The sequence below is a fragment of the Hakea prostrata genome, chromosome 4 (assembly GCF_041222555.1).
Source record: "Hakea prostrata isolate BN-2017 chromosome 4, UWA_Hpros_2, whole genome shotgun sequence".
Classification (NCBI taxonomy): domain Eukaryota; kingdom Viridiplantae; phylum Streptophyta; class Magnoliopsida; order Proteales; family Proteaceae; genus Hakea; species Hakea prostrata.
The window spans coordinates 51,902,786-51,919,239 of record NC_142603.1 but is presented as its reverse complement, the minus strand read 5'-3'; the positions used below and the strand labels follow the sequence as shown (position 1 = coordinate 51,919,239).

The 16,454-nt window shown below is 37.3% G+C and overlaps 1 protein-coding gene across 1 annotated transcript; it reads left to right on the top strand.

Annotated features, from left to right (window-relative positions):
• The first annotated feature begins 1,522 nt into the window (after positions 1-1,522).
• On the top strand, positions 1,523-16,165 carry TPR5 (Tetratricopeptide repeat (TPR)-like superfamily protein). The gene is given in 12 exon segments (XM_089153503.1): positions 1,523-1,637; positions 5,133-5,228; positions 6,859-7,047; positions 7,143-7,267; positions 7,561-7,682; positions 7,820-7,902; positions 9,900-10,034; positions 12,540-12,725; positions 13,508-13,602; positions 13,700-13,797; positions 14,862-14,950; positions 14,952-16,165. Coding segments are annotated over 12 exon segments (1,290 nt in total). The 5' UTR covers positions 1,523-1,595; the 3' UTR covers positions 14,982-16,165.
• The last annotated feature ends 289 nt before the right edge of the window (positions 16,166-16,454 follow it).

Below are 16,454 nucleotides of genomic sequence, written 5' to 3'. Positions count from 1 at the left end.
TAGAGCCTCTAAACCTATAATCCGTTATATTTTTAATTAAATGTGGCAATCTCATATTTTCAAACCTAACTTAGAAAAAGAGCAATGATCTAGTGGTCTCAAACTCACTCCCATACAATTTGATAGTCCTTATATCTCAACAGAGAGAATTCTTGCATTCGAGAGTTGTGTACCTTCTTTGTAAAAGGGAATGGTCAATGTCAAAGAGGGTTTACCTCTTTGTAAACAAGCCTAGAGTACAAGCTTAACCATAATTGTGAATTGACTTGAGAAAGTTAGCTTTTAATAAGTCTTAGACCAAATCACTTCCACCGACAGTGCTACCAACCCTGGCTCATTTGATGTGAAATAGCGAATGCACATAATAGTACCATATTACTATTCATTGCTGAGAAAAGGCATTTTCTCTTTAATCATGCCTTCTCGCGTCTTGATGGGTTGCTATCAAATGTGAGCCCACCCGTTCCAGGGTGAATAAGCCCATGTGGACCCACCGTTTGATTTTAGACATCAATCATGATCTTTTGTTTTTTGTAATCGAACTTCAATTGTGATAATCCCACGAAAACCCACACATCTGTATCTTTTTACGTTGAAATCTAGAACAATTTTTCTTATATATATATATATATATATAAGAAGAAGAAGAAATTAGTTTCACGAAACATTTATCTCGCTGATCTAAAATACCAAACAAGAGTTCTCTGCAGGATAGAATACTTCTTTAGGTAGCTACCATAGAACTTGATCTAATTCCTACCCATGTGAAGCCCAACATTAGCACATTCTCGATGCCTCTCCCACACTTTTATGGCTTTATTCATCATTTCATATTATAAGATATAGAATAATACAACCAATATTTTCGTCATTTTTCCTAACTAATCACGATTATAATGAAAAAGGGTGTAAGTGCCAATTTGGTAGAGTTTGGCATAGTTTGAGATGTCTCCATAATTTTTTTCATTTTTTAGATGAAAAAGGGTATTTTGCTGATAGAATTACTTCACACCCAGATTACTTGATACTATTCAAGACTTGAAAAGGAATTTTATTCTGTCAATTATTGACAAGGAAATTGATCATTATTTACCTTATGATGAGCAACGTGCCGAGTCTGAATCGTCTCCCCCAACAAGGAGCACTCTGTGTTCTCCAAAGCTATTGACCATGAATTACAAGGGGACCCACGGGGTTAGGGTTATGGGTTTATTTTGTACTTGTCGGCTCCACATAATTTGTGGTGATAATGCTAGGAGATCACAGAGTATACATTGCCATAGATCAGAGTTAAGAGTTGAAGTTAGATTTAATAGATAGAAAAATTTTTATTTTAATTTAATCACAACCCTGACTTAAGTACACGTGTCGTTCATTTATAGGGAATGAACGACAGAAATGGACCGGATGAAAATCCGGTCTGAGAATCTCAAACCTAACCCAGCTTATGTTCTGAAAAGCCCAACCCAGGCCCATCGAACCCAAGACGAGCTCTATAGGGAACAAATGGCATACGAGCCCACCCTTCTGGAAACCCAGCGCTGATTTATTGGATTTACTTCATTAGCTCTTCCGGTCTCCGGGACAGAGAAGCCATGGACAGGGTGCCGAGCAAGAACAATCGTGATCAAGGAGTGGTATGCCTCTTTTCCCATGTTTTCTCATCTTGTTTCCTTTCGGTAGCTTCAGTTTAGCTGTTTTTAGGGTTTATTTGCATTCGGTAGTTATGAATTCTGATGCACTGAGAATTAGAGTGAAACGAGTTTGTCCATATTCGGCTTCCGTAGCTGAAAACCGGTCGTAGTGAACACTGCTGATATATTTTGTTTATCCAAAACCTGGAGAGAGTTCGTCTGTTTCTGAAGGAACAACGCTTTCAGACCTGCTAATTCTCAGTCATATCAGATAATTCCTACGTGTTGGTAAAAACGAGGTCTTCCTAGTACCTTTGCGCAAGTTAATGTAGACCCATTTGTAACACATGCAAACAAATCGACGGAATTCACAAAAGAAAAGAAGAGCACACCATTTTTATTGCGAAAAACCTTCCCAACGTTGCACTTCCAGTATCGTAAGGGTTGCAGGGTTGCAGTTCAGCTGTATTATTCTCTGAAAAATGCTAAGGCTTCCAACAGTCAATATTAAAATAGCAAGTCTTGAATAACTACCAACTCACTAATCCAAGATGAATTCGTAAAGTAACAATTCTCCTACCTCAACACCCTGAAGTCAAATACGAAGAAGCCAAAATATCTTCTTTTGACAATATTAGCATGGTCACGTTGCATCCAAAAATGAGAGAGCACATTCTTTTCCTTCTGTCATCAAAGAAACTATATTGGCAAGTGATCTCACAAGTTTTTGTTTAACATGAAGTGGTAAAAGATCTAGTAACTCCAGTTGATCGTATTGTCAATGGATTGTGTTGCCCAAAAGAACCTTGCTATTTTCCTTTTCTTTCCCGTGGATCCTGATTCTCATGGAAGCTTGGCCTCAGCTTGCACCTGCTCTGGCTCCGGAGAATGGGAGACATTTTTCCTTTTCACTGCCCTTTTTTCCCTTTATAACACTAGTTATATTCCACTTATTGTATTTTTGTTTTTTGTGATTACATACCAGTATTCCTAAGTACGTGTTCCCAAAGAAAGTTGATAGATGAGTTACCCATATTAATTTGTAATTGTTTTGTAGGTTTGTTTATCCCTTTTTTATTTATTATTATTCATATTTGTTGACTCTTTATTATGTAATTCTGAGTCTTTATGATGTTGTATTGACTGTTTATTAGTTTTTAAAGCCTGATGGTGTAACTTGTAATGGTTATTTAGAAGGAAGTAGCCTCAAGTAACATCTTTAGGTGGTCCACCCCAAGAATGGTGGTTAAATCCACGGTTAACTGTCATTTTTAATCCAATATGATGCTTAGTCTGATACAATCAACCTTGTATCACTGCATTCTCCATGTGGTGGATCCAAATTGCGTAATAGCATAATTGGGTCATTTTTCTTCAAAACCAATTTATGTGGCAAATGACCATTAGGAGCTAAGGAATTGAGGAATTGAGGAATTCTTTAGGGTAATGTGTATCAGCATTTACTGAATTGAAGCTGTAGCATATAAGAGTAACCCCCATATAATGTGTCAGACTCTAATGTATGTCATTGATTGTGCTTCTAGTTGCAATGGTAGAAATACTAATATCAATTCCCCATCAACTGGTTCTTCATGATTAGATTGTACCAACATTTCATCTGGTATACGAATTTTAAACCTTCTGAATTGGGTCCTCAAAGAAATCATGGCACAACCTAGACACTGACTTAATGATGGTGATAACCAGCTTTAATCATCATGAGAAAGAAATTTTAATTCTGAACCTCAATGGATTATGTATGAATGAAACAGTATGTGTGTATGTATCTGTTGAGATGTAGACTTTCAGGATGCTTTGTGTGTTGCCAATGAATTTTGGCAGCAATATTGACAGTTTTGCTTGGAGGGAATTGCTCTGTTCAACACCAGATGCTAAACATTCAGAGTCGCTAGGCAATGTGATTAGGTGCATGCCAACTGCTGAGAATAACCGGCAACAGATTTTGGATTTTTATTTTTTTGGGTGCAACAGATTTTGGATTATGCAAAGGAATCATAGTCCTCTAAAACATATTGTGTTCCTCTTTTAGTGGTAAGGCAAACACACTAATTACACTGCCAAGACTTAATGATAGAAAACTTACCCAAAAAATAATAAAAATATTACTGAACTATTAGTAAATGTTATCACACAGGTTCAAACATTGTTTTAGCTTGTATGTATAGGTGTTGTAATCTGCTGAGGAAGTGTTTAAGCACGGTGGGCACTTTGGTCTCCAAACAAGCTAGATCAAACACATGGCATTTAATTTCAAGGAGAAAATCACACTGCATGAAACTTACCTAAACCCCTATTTTTCATGCCTCAGAAACGGATCTTAGTGAAAGTGAAAATTTTCAAATAAACAAGATCTTTCCAGCCAACGGCAAAGAGACCACTGATCCTAAACAGATCTGGTATGGCTTGCATGAAAATCATGAAGAAACTTTAGATTATTACCATCAAATTAAGTACAAAGAGGGGGAAGGGGAAAACAAATATTTTGCTGATCCAAACTATGAGCAAGGAACAATGTGATACCTGGATTTGGTCTTCAAGATGAGATGACCATGAAAGATTAATCTGCATCATTGACCTTGGAATATGACGGTCAAATTTAACACTAATTAAACTGTGAATCTGTCTTGGTCAATGCCGTGTTACCATTTTAACTCATCAGCAGTGGTCTCAGAAATGGCCATTGTCAAGATTATGAGATGTGCTTTGAGGGATGGGAAGTAAGAAACAGGGGTGCAGAGTTTTGGTTCTGCCATTTTGAACCGAATGGTGGTTTTGTTTTGGGGCAAGGACCGGATGGTGTTCAACTAGAGGTGATGGAGGGTGTGACTTACAAGATGGCTTTCAGGTGGTGGCTTCTAGGGGTGACTGTTGAGGGTCTGAGGCGCCTTCTCGTTGGGGGAGACATTCATTTAAGGAGGTGTGTTTCCTGGGGAGTTGTAGGAGTAATTATGACGGTTGAATTTATGTACTGGATAGGGGGTATTTTGGTCCATAAGGATGGAACTATTTTGGTCCAATGAAAGAATATACCCAAAAAAAAAGCAGTATGTGCTTTTATATAATTATTTTTTCTTTTTCAAACAATTTGAACTTTGAAAGGAATAGTGTCAAAAGATATATCTTTTGGGTATAAGTAGGGGTATTTGAGTCCAATGATGAAGAGATGTGAATGGAAAGGAGTCATCTTGAAGATGTGACTGTTGAGGATATGTAGGGGTATTTTGGTCTACTGAAAGAGTATACCAAAACCTGAGTTTGTACCTTTATATAGTAGTATGATTAGAGATTGGAGATAGAATGAGAGAAAGAGACACATAAGAGGTGGTTTGTTACCACCAATTCTCTCCATGTGCTTCCCTCACTAATATGAGGAGGAACACAGCCCAAGATTGCATCCGCCAACAACATACATTTTTAAATGATAATGGCGTTGGTGATGACCAGTTTGTGTTGTTGTTTTTTTCAATGTTTCACCAGGATTTCCGGGGATTTTTGAACCACTTGCAAGATTGGGAGCTTTCGCTCAAGGATGGGGACGAGAAATTGAAAGTTCAAGCTCAGGGAGATAAAAAGGTTGGTAGCTCTTCTATCAGCTATGCTCATTTCTTTTATTATACAATCTGTTATTCTATTGTAGCAGTGTCATCCCTAATTTGAAGTTTCTCGTTCCTCACTAACCACATAAGATGTATTTAAATATCTACTCTGCCTTGTTCATTTCAGAGGGAACAAGATTATCATGGTGGTTCTCCTATAATCTAAAAAGTTGGGCATTGCCTATGTAGAACTGATAAAAGGTATCCCAAGAGTATCAGGCCATAGTTGAGGAAGAGAAGATAGCTATATGAGCTACTTGTTGTGCCTAAAATTCACTTTGCTAATGTTGAACTTCAGACTTTGTCAGTTTGGCTTATAATTCTTTTTACTCCAATGTTGATATTTGACCTCCAGAAATTTGCTTCCAAATTTTGCTGAATATTACCATTGACTTGAAGAATAAATATCCCATGGTCTGGCACACTCATTCTTTTTGCAGAGTAGCTCAACAGCGCAACATATTCATCTCTTTAGAACAGACAAACAAGTTAGGGCCTCCCAAAAACATGACATGGAGAAAAATATTGATATAGACCTAAAGATCAAATAAATTCAGAATGATAACCTGAGCCACCATAATGTTTAATTTTCTCTTCATGCCTGTGGATCCTGACACTTCCCCCAAAAAAAATATATGGAATAGCAATTCTCAAGATAGAGAGCTTTGGTTTCAAAAATAAGTAAACTAGGAAGTAGTAGTGTCTCATTAGATTTATTGATTTGGCTATGAAAAACTTTGAATAGAATACTTTTACAATGAAATCAATATGTATTTAGTCTGCAATTTTATGTCACTAAATTCTGTTTTTTTTTTTCAAAATTGTCCATATTTTTTTTCATTGTTTTATACCAGTTTGCATAACTCTGATTAATATTCTCTTGCCGACATAGAAATCATAGGGAATAATTAAGGAGTCACTCATAAAATATATATTGGTCTTAATTCCTTTAAAATGCATTTCTGAATTTTCTATGCATACAAGATCAATTTTTTCTGAACCATAAAGAGTCCATTTTATGGGCCTCTTCTAATACGGAGTGAAGTGTGAAATTTTTAACTTTATGATGAATCTGGAGTTTGTGCAAGTGTCTGGAGCAAAGCTGTTGGAATTAGTACATTTTTAGTCTATCATTTGGGAACTATTGTCTTATGGTCTCACCACTGATGTTGGATTTGAGAGGAGGGGGAGGGTGGTTAGCTTTGGTTTCCTTGAATTGTGCTTGTAACTTCCTTGTGTTGGGTCGTCTGATGTGCTCTACCTTCAGTTGTCCCCTTAGGGATGAGTTCTGTTTGCTGGGTGTCGCTATTTGGAGCTTATATATTCTTCCCCATTGTTGGTTGTTCCCCTTTTCTTCCTTTCGCAATAAATTGACACCGTCGTGGTTTTCTTTAAAAAAAATGAAATAACACAGGTTTAAGATTAACTAAAAATTGGAGTTCAACTGAGTCCTCATCCAACATTTGAATCTTCATGTTACTATTAAAATTAAAGCATGTGTCTTTTGAATTTTACAGTTTTTTTTTCTCTTTTTCTGCTGGTCCTTTTTCACGCAGTGTACGGATATTGTTGTTTATTACTCATATTTTAATGAACATTTTATGAAGGTGTCTTCTTCTCGGGATACGAGAAAGTTTGGTGGCAATGAAGCCATGACCAAAATATTACCAGCTGAATATTTGAGAGAGAATGCACAGGGATATGACTATTCAAGAAACTTTGGTGCAATGTCCCATGAGTCAAGTGGCCTTTTGATGGAAGAAAATTCTCCAGATGCAGCTTCAGAAAAAGAATTGGTGTGAATTTGTGTTGCATACAATTTTTTATTTGTTATGGATGGATTAATTAGCCTATCCTTTGGCTAAAGTCTGCCATTTGTGCCCATTCACAGGGTAATGAGTATTTCAAGCAGAAGAAGTTCAAAGAAGCAATTGATTGCTATTCAAGAAGCATTGGATTATCACCTACAGCAGTTGCTTTTGCTAACAGAGCCATGGCCTACCTCAGAATCAAAAGGCTAGTTGTACTTGCTGTTGTGTTTATCTAATCTAATTATATGTGCTATTATTTTCACAAATATTTTTTATTTTTATTTTTATATTTTTTTTATAATCATATCTTACTGTACATAATGAGTGAGAAGTACATTATTTTTGCATTCCTTCCTGCTTCCGGACAAAGTTGTATTTAGTTTCGCCTATATTGCTCTATTTACTTGGCTTCTGTTTACCCTTGACGTAAAGCTCAAAGTTCCTCCTCCCACCAAAGCATTCCCATCCATGATAAGATCTTTTTGTCCCCGTGAATAGATTTGAAGATGCTGAGAGTGACTGCAATGAAGCCTTAAATCTAGATGACCGTTATGTAAAAGCATATTCACGGCGTGCAACAGCACGAAAAGAACTTGGGAAGCTTAAGGAATCCATGGAAGGTATATTAAAGCCTGAAAAATCTTTCTTTTTCCTTTCTAATTTTAAATATGTTTCCGCCTTTGAAAAAATATACATTTGGTGCCATGGAGAAATCTGATCATTACTAGGATTGAAAAATTATATTATCTGATGACAGATTCTGAGTTTGCACTGAGGCTGGAGCCCCACAGCCAAGAGCTGAAGAAGCAGTATAATGAGTCAAAAGCTTTGTATGAGAAGGTGAAAATCCAACAACCTCTGCAAGTATCTTCACATGTAACATCGTAATTTTTTCTTTCTTTCTTTGATTGTCTTTCTGTCGAGTGTTGTTCTCTGAGGGAGAGACCTGGCATTTGGTTGTGATGTTTTGGATGGTTATGGAGTTGTAAGCATTTGATGTACCTTATAGATATCAAGGTGGTGTCTTGTCTTGCATGAATGCCACATTTACCCGTACATTTAGCTATTTAAGTCTTCAAACAGTCAACTATCTTAGTTGAGAAGTGGTTTATTGTAGTCTGTTGAAATTTTACATGAACTGAAGAAGTTCTCCCGATAATTAGATCACTTGAAAGTCAAATGTGTCTTTCCTTCTCACTGTTCATTGTTACCTTCTTGTATTTGTTATCAATTGATTAGGTTCATATTAAAGATGTTGATGTTCTTTGTATATATTTAATTTTTCATTTGGTTAATAATGATGCATTCTGGTTTTTTGTACGGTAGAACACGAACTATGATGTGACTTTTACCAGGGTTCTGGTTTTGCAGCTTAATGGTTTCATGCCCAGTATTCTGTGGACAAATTCATTTCTAGTTGATGTCAGAAGAACATGTATAGGCAAATCTTAAGTCTCTTTAAATCAATGTCCGCTTGGTTATGATTTCCGAAGTCCTTTTCGGGCGGATTCAAAAGTGAATTGGTCCCTAACAAATGAATTTTCCACTTGGATTGTCTAAATCTGAAGTGAGGATGGTTTGCTAGTGTGATGGGTTAAATTTCTGCTTGCATGTCAAATACCAACTACAAATAATCCTCCCTCCCTTTCTCTTGTCTTGTTATTTGAATCCTTGCATTTTTGTCACTGAATATGACTACTAAAGAGTTTTACTATCTGTATGACTATCCGTTGTTATTTTTAATGGGCCTGGTTTGGCTGATAAGTAAGTTCAGATGCGGAAATATTGTGATAGACTGATTATCAGAAAGAAGCCAGATATGAAAACTAAGAAGCTTACAAAACCTTTTGGGTTGGGAAGCAGCAGGCCATCTACCAGTTGGTGGGCTATATCATCCTTCCGTACCATGTTGTCTCTTTTGTTGGTCTCTCCCCTTATTATATATATATATAGGCACATGATTTGGACCGTCTAATGACTCAAATGATTTGTAGTGGTGGAAAAGTATTGATTGATGCTTTGAGATCAAAACTATTAATGATTAAGAGCCACAAGTTGAGTCAATGGCTTATACCGATTGTTGGGCCCATCCATGGGCATCCATGGAGGAGTGTCTATGACCAGCACTCTGTCCCCCCTCCCGCATCAAAAAAGGGAAAAAAAAAAGAAAAAGGAAAAACATTTGAGCATTTTAGCAATTGAATTCTGCTTTCGCAGGCTTTTTGTTATGATTTTTCTAAGATGTAGCCCTTTGGTATGATGCAGACTGATGAAATATCTGCCGTCCAGGCTATGGACGTGGGAGAGACCCAAAAGAAACATTGTCGGAGTGGTGATAACTTCATTTGAAAGACGTGTATGGGCAACTTCTAGTTCTAATTTCCTTTTTCCCTAATCTGATGTTTCTTTCTGCATCCTTTTATCTTTAGCCACCTCAGAATCCTTACGACAGTATGGAGAGAGACTTGGTAGGTTGTTGAGATCATAAACAAGTCATATCCTTGCTAGAATGTCTTGTCGTATCCATTGTTATTCCACATTACGTTCACAGTAATGGGAATAATATCAGCAATGAAGGAACTTTTAACAGTTTGTTCTAGTGTAGGATCCCAACTTTGGGACTGTGGTAGCCCTAAATATTTTAAGGCCTTAAAACTCATATACATCACAAGTCATATGTGGATTCTTTTGCTTTTGGTTTGAATTGTTTATAGATAGCCAACTTGTGGAAATATTGTTGTTGATTTGTACCTGCACATGCTTGCACTGTCCAGTTATGTCTTTTTACCATTTGATTTAACATTTGATTATGACTAAGTTAATTGGCTGGTGTACAGGAGATTCTCAAGAAGGCGTCTAAAGTCGTTAAAAACTCCACTCAAGGTGCACCAAAAATTGAAGTCCAAGGAGAACAGGAGCATGGCCATTTGGTCCCTAGCACTTCTCAAAAGACTGAAGTGGATGGCATCAAGGTGATGCAATAATTTGATTGTCTATGGCAATATCTGGTGCCACTTAAATTTACATGTTGTGGAAAATAGAGATAGGAAGAAAAAAAAGAACAAATAAAAGAGGAACAGTGTGCACTCATGCCCTTGCACGTTGTAGGCAAACTCAGGCCGGTCTGGGATGGGCAACTATTATATCGTAAATAGTTTTGAGTTTATGTCTGGCATGATGTAGTTGGATTTAAGGAGGAATTTATTGAGTGATCTCTGCATCCATGTGTGCGTGTGTGTCTGTCAGTCTTGTGTATATATGATGTGTAAGAAAACATCAAATGGTTGTTTGTCGACCCAAAACCAATGTGCTCCCCGGTTCAGAAATCCCTCTTCATGATTTTAGATTTAGTACTATGGTCTATGCCATCTGGCAGGAAGAACCACTTTCATGAGCCTTATATTGATGAGAAAGACGAGAAATCTCTATGTTCAGAGCTGCAATACTTTTTGGACCATGGGAATAAAGTTTGACAATGAAACCATAATTGTCAAGGTAGCTTTGTCTTGATTGGTGCCTTGGTTGCCAGACTGTTATCACCTTAATCTTTTCCCCTCTCAACTGCCTTTGTCTGCCTGGGTGCATAACAACTTGAATCAAACTACCGTGATGGCTAACCTAGCAATAACTACCTAAAATCCAAGAGAGAGGAATAATTTGATATGTGAATGGATTAAATGTGAAGTAGGTGGACATCAGTTTTCCAAGGAAATTCACCTATATGGTGATGTTGGAACAAAAATTTGTACATCATTGATGTGTTTTGCTCCTAATTGCAGGAGATCAGTGTGGAAGCTCCTGTCAAGCCTTCTGGAATTGTAAAGGAACTAGAAGATAAAACTATGAGAAATGGAAGTAGAGTCTCTTCGCCTGTGTATCCTTAATGAAATAGCGGTCCCACCTCTGGCAACCACCACTGCTCGCCTTAGTGTCGCTCTTATCAGGTACAGAAGGCACAGCTTATTAAGCTTTACCACCATGGGCTCCTCACTGTTCCTTCCTTCTTCCTCTTCATCTTCCTATTCAAACTTAGTTGCAGAGTAAGAGATCAGAATACTTGCCAGATTAACACCTGCAGTGATTCGGGACCAAGGCGATCCGATTCCCTTTCTGGATAGAAAGGGTTCTAACACCTTCAAAAAACTCAGCAATTTGCACGATTCATTTGGACACTAACTGAAAAGTCACTAGATTTTTAAAGAATACAGAATACTCCACCAGTTCAAGCGGAATTAATTATCCTCTGGTTTAAAGGGCAAAGTGTTGGTCTGAAATTGCTCATTAGTATCCTTTGCTTCATTCCCACAAGATCCATTCATCTATGACTATTAGTTCAGGTGCCCAGAGATACAAATTGCTAAGTACCATTTTTCCTAGGGTCCAAAAAATATTCGGAATAAATGAATGGAGGGGGAAAAAGAGAGAGATGGTACATTCATCCTCTGCTTGTCCATTCAACCCTAACCCTGCAGATGTCTGCTACTTCGCATGCTACTGGTACATTCATCCTCGGATCATGTTATGTTGATGGGAACCTTGAAAGAGCCTTTTTTGTGATTTTCAGTGAAGTTTTGTTAGTTGAAAATCTTTTGGGTTAACTTGTTTCTATTGTCGATCTCAGGAACCCTTGAGCCAAAATTCTACTACAAACAATTCCAAGGTTTTTTCTTTGGGTCTTAACTTTCTGATGGATTTTTCCAAATTGAACCTCAGATGACCATTTTGGGGGCTTTTCTTTATGAACATCCTCATGAACTATATTCTCTTGTTTTTAATTTTAGCTTATCTGCGCAAGCTTGAACTTGTCAAAGTTCTTCCTTCGCATGTGAGCACTCAGGAGTGGGTCAATGTGATAGAGCACATCAAACTACTCTCATTGATAAATTTTCAGCCCTAAACAAGTATAGAAGTGCGACAGTAGTTAGTGCGAGGGATGCTAATGAAGCCCATTGTGACATGATTGGAATTTTGTAATTTTCAGAGGCTCTAGGCTGACTATTAAGCCAACTTCCTTTTCTTATTTGGGGCTGAAACTTGATAAGTGAGTAGGGGTTGACCTGGATCATGTGGAGTCACTCACCTATGCATGTATAATTGTGTCTGGCTTATGGCTTGTTTCACTGATTGTGAAGTTTACATTTTCTCTGATGGTGTCTACTGTCTAAAAAGCTCTAGTTCTTAGTTCTTACAACTTTTGATCTTGGAGAAGTTAGAACTTTGTGGTCTCCAACTTGTGCGTATGCTTTTTTCATTCCATTCTATCTGTCACCTTCTCCCAATAAAATGTCCCATGATGTAGTGCAGTTCATGTACCAATCTACTGGACTTTTATCCTATTCTTCCCCATCCCCCTGAATTCCTGTTTCTACATCGTACTTCACCTTGGAAGTTAAGACTTAACAGCACTTCCTTTTGAAGCCATTTTTTGTTCTAGAATAATTTGTCTAAAATTCGTCTTGTACCTTTATCTTTAACAGAGAACCCCTGCTGTTGGCCTCAAGCATCAGTTGGGATCATCAGTTCAAGAACTTGCTTCAAGAGCAGCTTCTCGAGCCATGGCTGAAGCTGCCAAAAGCATTGCGCCACCAAAGTCTGCTTATGAGTTTGAGGTTTCATGGAGAGGGCTGTCTGGTGATCCTGTACTACAGGCTTGTTTATTAAAGGTTTGGCAATAATATTCTTTTCATCATTGTCTGAAGCAGCAGCGAAATTCCCATCAAGGAAACACTTATCAACTGGCTGACTAGGCAAAGTCATTATCTGCCTTGTGGCAGCTTAGTTTATTCTGAATTTATCAAAATTTGTCCCAGTTTGGGAAGCTTAAGTTGAGATAAATTATTGCATGTGTTAAGAGTAGTGTTTTTGGAATAACTGTTTAGAAACATCTATTTGATTGGCTGTTTGATGGCTGGTAATATGAGGGGAAAATTCAGATACGCAGCGGATTATACGGTATAATTGGCCAACAGCATGTCAGCCATCCATATGATTAAGTGTACTCTAGATACACATTTACAATGTTCCACAAGTGTGGATTTTAATGTCTTTTGCTACTTTACCTGCAAATGGAGACACCGGTGGAGCTGGCCCATATTGGTGGGACATCTTCTGTGTTGGAAATTCCAACAAATGCTTGAAATTTCATTTGGCTGGCAAGACAAAGGACATGATTACCTTGAAAAATCCCCACAGATCGGATGTTAATAAAAATAAATAGATGGAAAATTTTTGTCAACACACACCTATATTGTTTTTTTTGGGGCCGGGAGGGGGGGGGGGAGAGGAGGGTGGGGTTCAATCATCCTAAGGTTCCATTCTGATTGGATTATCTTCTTTTAATGTCAATAAGTTTAGGTGATAACTGGTTTGTTACTGCACCTTACATTGTATCTCCTTTGCTTTTTTCTACTTTTATGACTAATCATTATTATTTTGTTTTGGTTAGGCTATATCACCAACGACCTTACCACAATTGTTCAAAAATGCACTGTCTGCTCCGATACTGATTGGAATTATAAGATGTATAGCCACATTTTTCATGTGAGTGGAATTTTATTTATTTATGTATTTTTTTCTAATAATTTCTGTCCAGGGTGTCCCTTTTTTGATCAATGGCTGATTTTCACATCTCTTACAGGGAAGAAATTGAGTTTGCGGTACAATTTTTAGACAACTTGACCAAAGTTGCTCGATTTGACATGGTCATCATGTGCCTGTCTGCCCCAGACAGGGCTGGTATGCTCATTCTGTTGCATTACATTTCCCCCTTTCCTTTGCATGCTGTAGATTGTTATTTGTTTATCCTAATGAAAAATTTATTTGAATCCATAAATGACATACTCTGAACAACGCGAGTCTATGAAAAATTGGGAGGAAAGTATGTCCAAATCGGTAAAAATTGAATTACTTGTTAATGTCAAAAATAGTAGGTTGACAAACGTGCTATGCATAAGAATTCATGAGACAGGAATTCAAGGCAGGGAAATCATAATGTTGACCATCTGTATCAGTGTTTGCCCACAATTGCTTCTCATTAGATTTCCTTGAATACCAGTGTACATTTTAAATTTTAATATTTGCTTGGAATAATATGACTTTGTCAAGGTATAGCAGATTTGGTTCTAAATTTCAAATTACCAAATATAAAGTTATACTTAAAATATGGATGAGCTGTCTTTCAAGTTTACATTGTTCATTGTCTTGAATTCTGCTGCGATGGATATTATTCCCTTTCCAGTACTATCTGATGAAGTCAGTAAGATGGGAATAATGAACAAAGACAAAAACCATTAAGAAATTTGACCAAATCTTTTCTGCACCCATTAGGAGAAATAAAGCAAATGAATAATAGGATAAGATTGAAATACACTTGTGATAAGAATTGAGTTCAGACATTCATGGAGAATTAGGCGTCCTGCAATATGATATCCCTCACCTACTGATGGAAATCCTATAAGCAGTTGTTTGATGTGTTTTGGATGAACTTTAAAGAATAGTGAGCATCAGCCTTCTGCAGTTGTTCACTTGAAGGATTTAATGTATTTAGGCTGTATTTATTTCCACCTGGGATAAAACTTAGATTGTTTTTCTGCATGTGCTGTAAAATGGAATGATCTCGTTGGCTTGAATTGAAACAATTAAGGAAGCTTTTTTGGAACAATTTCTAATATTTATTAAAAAAATAAAAGAAAAAGAGAATGAAGACAATATGCAACCTGGCCATTGTCTGGTGTAGTGGAACTTCCTCAGGATTTTTACTTTGGTTTTTACTCCTAACATCCTTGCACCTTCCAAAACAGATATGGAGAAGATATGGGATGAAGTGTTCTCTACAAAAGGGGAATATGCTGAGATGCTCCAGAGCCTACGATTGAAATACTGCCCTGGAGGAAGGGGTGTTGAATCCAATGGTCGAATGAAGGAATTCGTCATGAGTCAACAGTGAAAAAGAGTACGGCTAGCATCAAGGGTTTGCATTGCTTGTGATTCCCTCATTCGAATCCCCAGTGGTGTACCTCTCAAGTAATTTAGTCTGTGATTATGGATTTTTCTTTTTGTAAGTTGACAGTTAACCACCCAGTGACCCTTTGCCAGAAGAGCACCATGGCCTCTGAGGCATTGCTTCTTGGGGTGACCTTTTCCTCTCTCGTTCCAATGCTTAGGATTCACCTATATATGGTTACAATTATGCTTGTGAAAGCCAGAAAAAATGATACTGATTGAAGAAGCCTTCTATGCCTCCGAGTTAACACGGATGTGTGCATCGCCCTACTGGTGGTGACTCATAGTTCTTGATGGGATTTATTTTTGTTCGCCAGTGGTGTCTCTTTCAACATTTTTCTTTGCACCATTACAGTATTGTCAGCCTGCACAGCCTAACTATGAAACATGTGAAACTGAATCTGGAATGAAATTTTTAAACACATCTGGATTCTGATTGTGGCTTGTTAGTATTCCTACTCTTGAGGCCACTTTTCAAGCAGGGAGAACAGAAATGCTTTTTATTAGATATATAACTTTGGGGTGTTGGGGGAGCATTTATAGCTGTTCATTTATTATTATATTCCTTCATGTTGACAATGACCACCAGAGTATCTGGCTCAAAATAAGTAGTCAATAGGTGTCATGATTAATTTAACTTCCTTAAGGTCAAAGAAAAGATTTGACAATTGGATACCCCCAATTTCAAAACAGAAAATGAAAACAATATGTAGATTATGAACCAGTCAATTCAGAATTTCAGGTAGGAATTAGTGGTTTGTATTTGATGAGTTCAATTCATGCCAAGAAAACCTTTTACTGAAGACAGATTCTGGATATGTTGAAATAATTCTTGTTGACAGGTGTTTGATATCGGTAGACAATTCTTCATTGGTGGTTGTATAGCCTTTGACATTTTGATTCTCAAAATTTGCTGTGGGTTTTTCTGGTAGCCGTCAAATTAGCTGTTAATCCATTGTTTTATGAAAGAGCCGGAAGAATTTGGGGGCACTGGTTAACAACATTCATGACTCAACACATTTTGACTTAGAAGATTTTGTTTGTCTTTTGGTGCATGAGCAGAAATTTTCTTGTTCTTAGCCGTCCTTGTTGAGAATCCAAGGAATGCTGTTGTCATCCATTGAATCATCGTTAATAATAATGAGACCTTCTCCAAGTGGTGATCTGATTTTTCTCATTGCAAACGTATTTATCCATTGAATTTTCAGATTTGAGAATCGATTTTAGGTTCCACAAAACCAGATTGCTGGATTTTTAATACTGGAAAACCGATATCAGAATGAAAAGAGACTGATTCAAATTTAAATTTCTTGGGAAAAGTGAAGTGGTTTGATTAGTTGATAGAGACATAAACCAGTGAGAAATCTGATGTGAATCCCTCCACCGCCAAA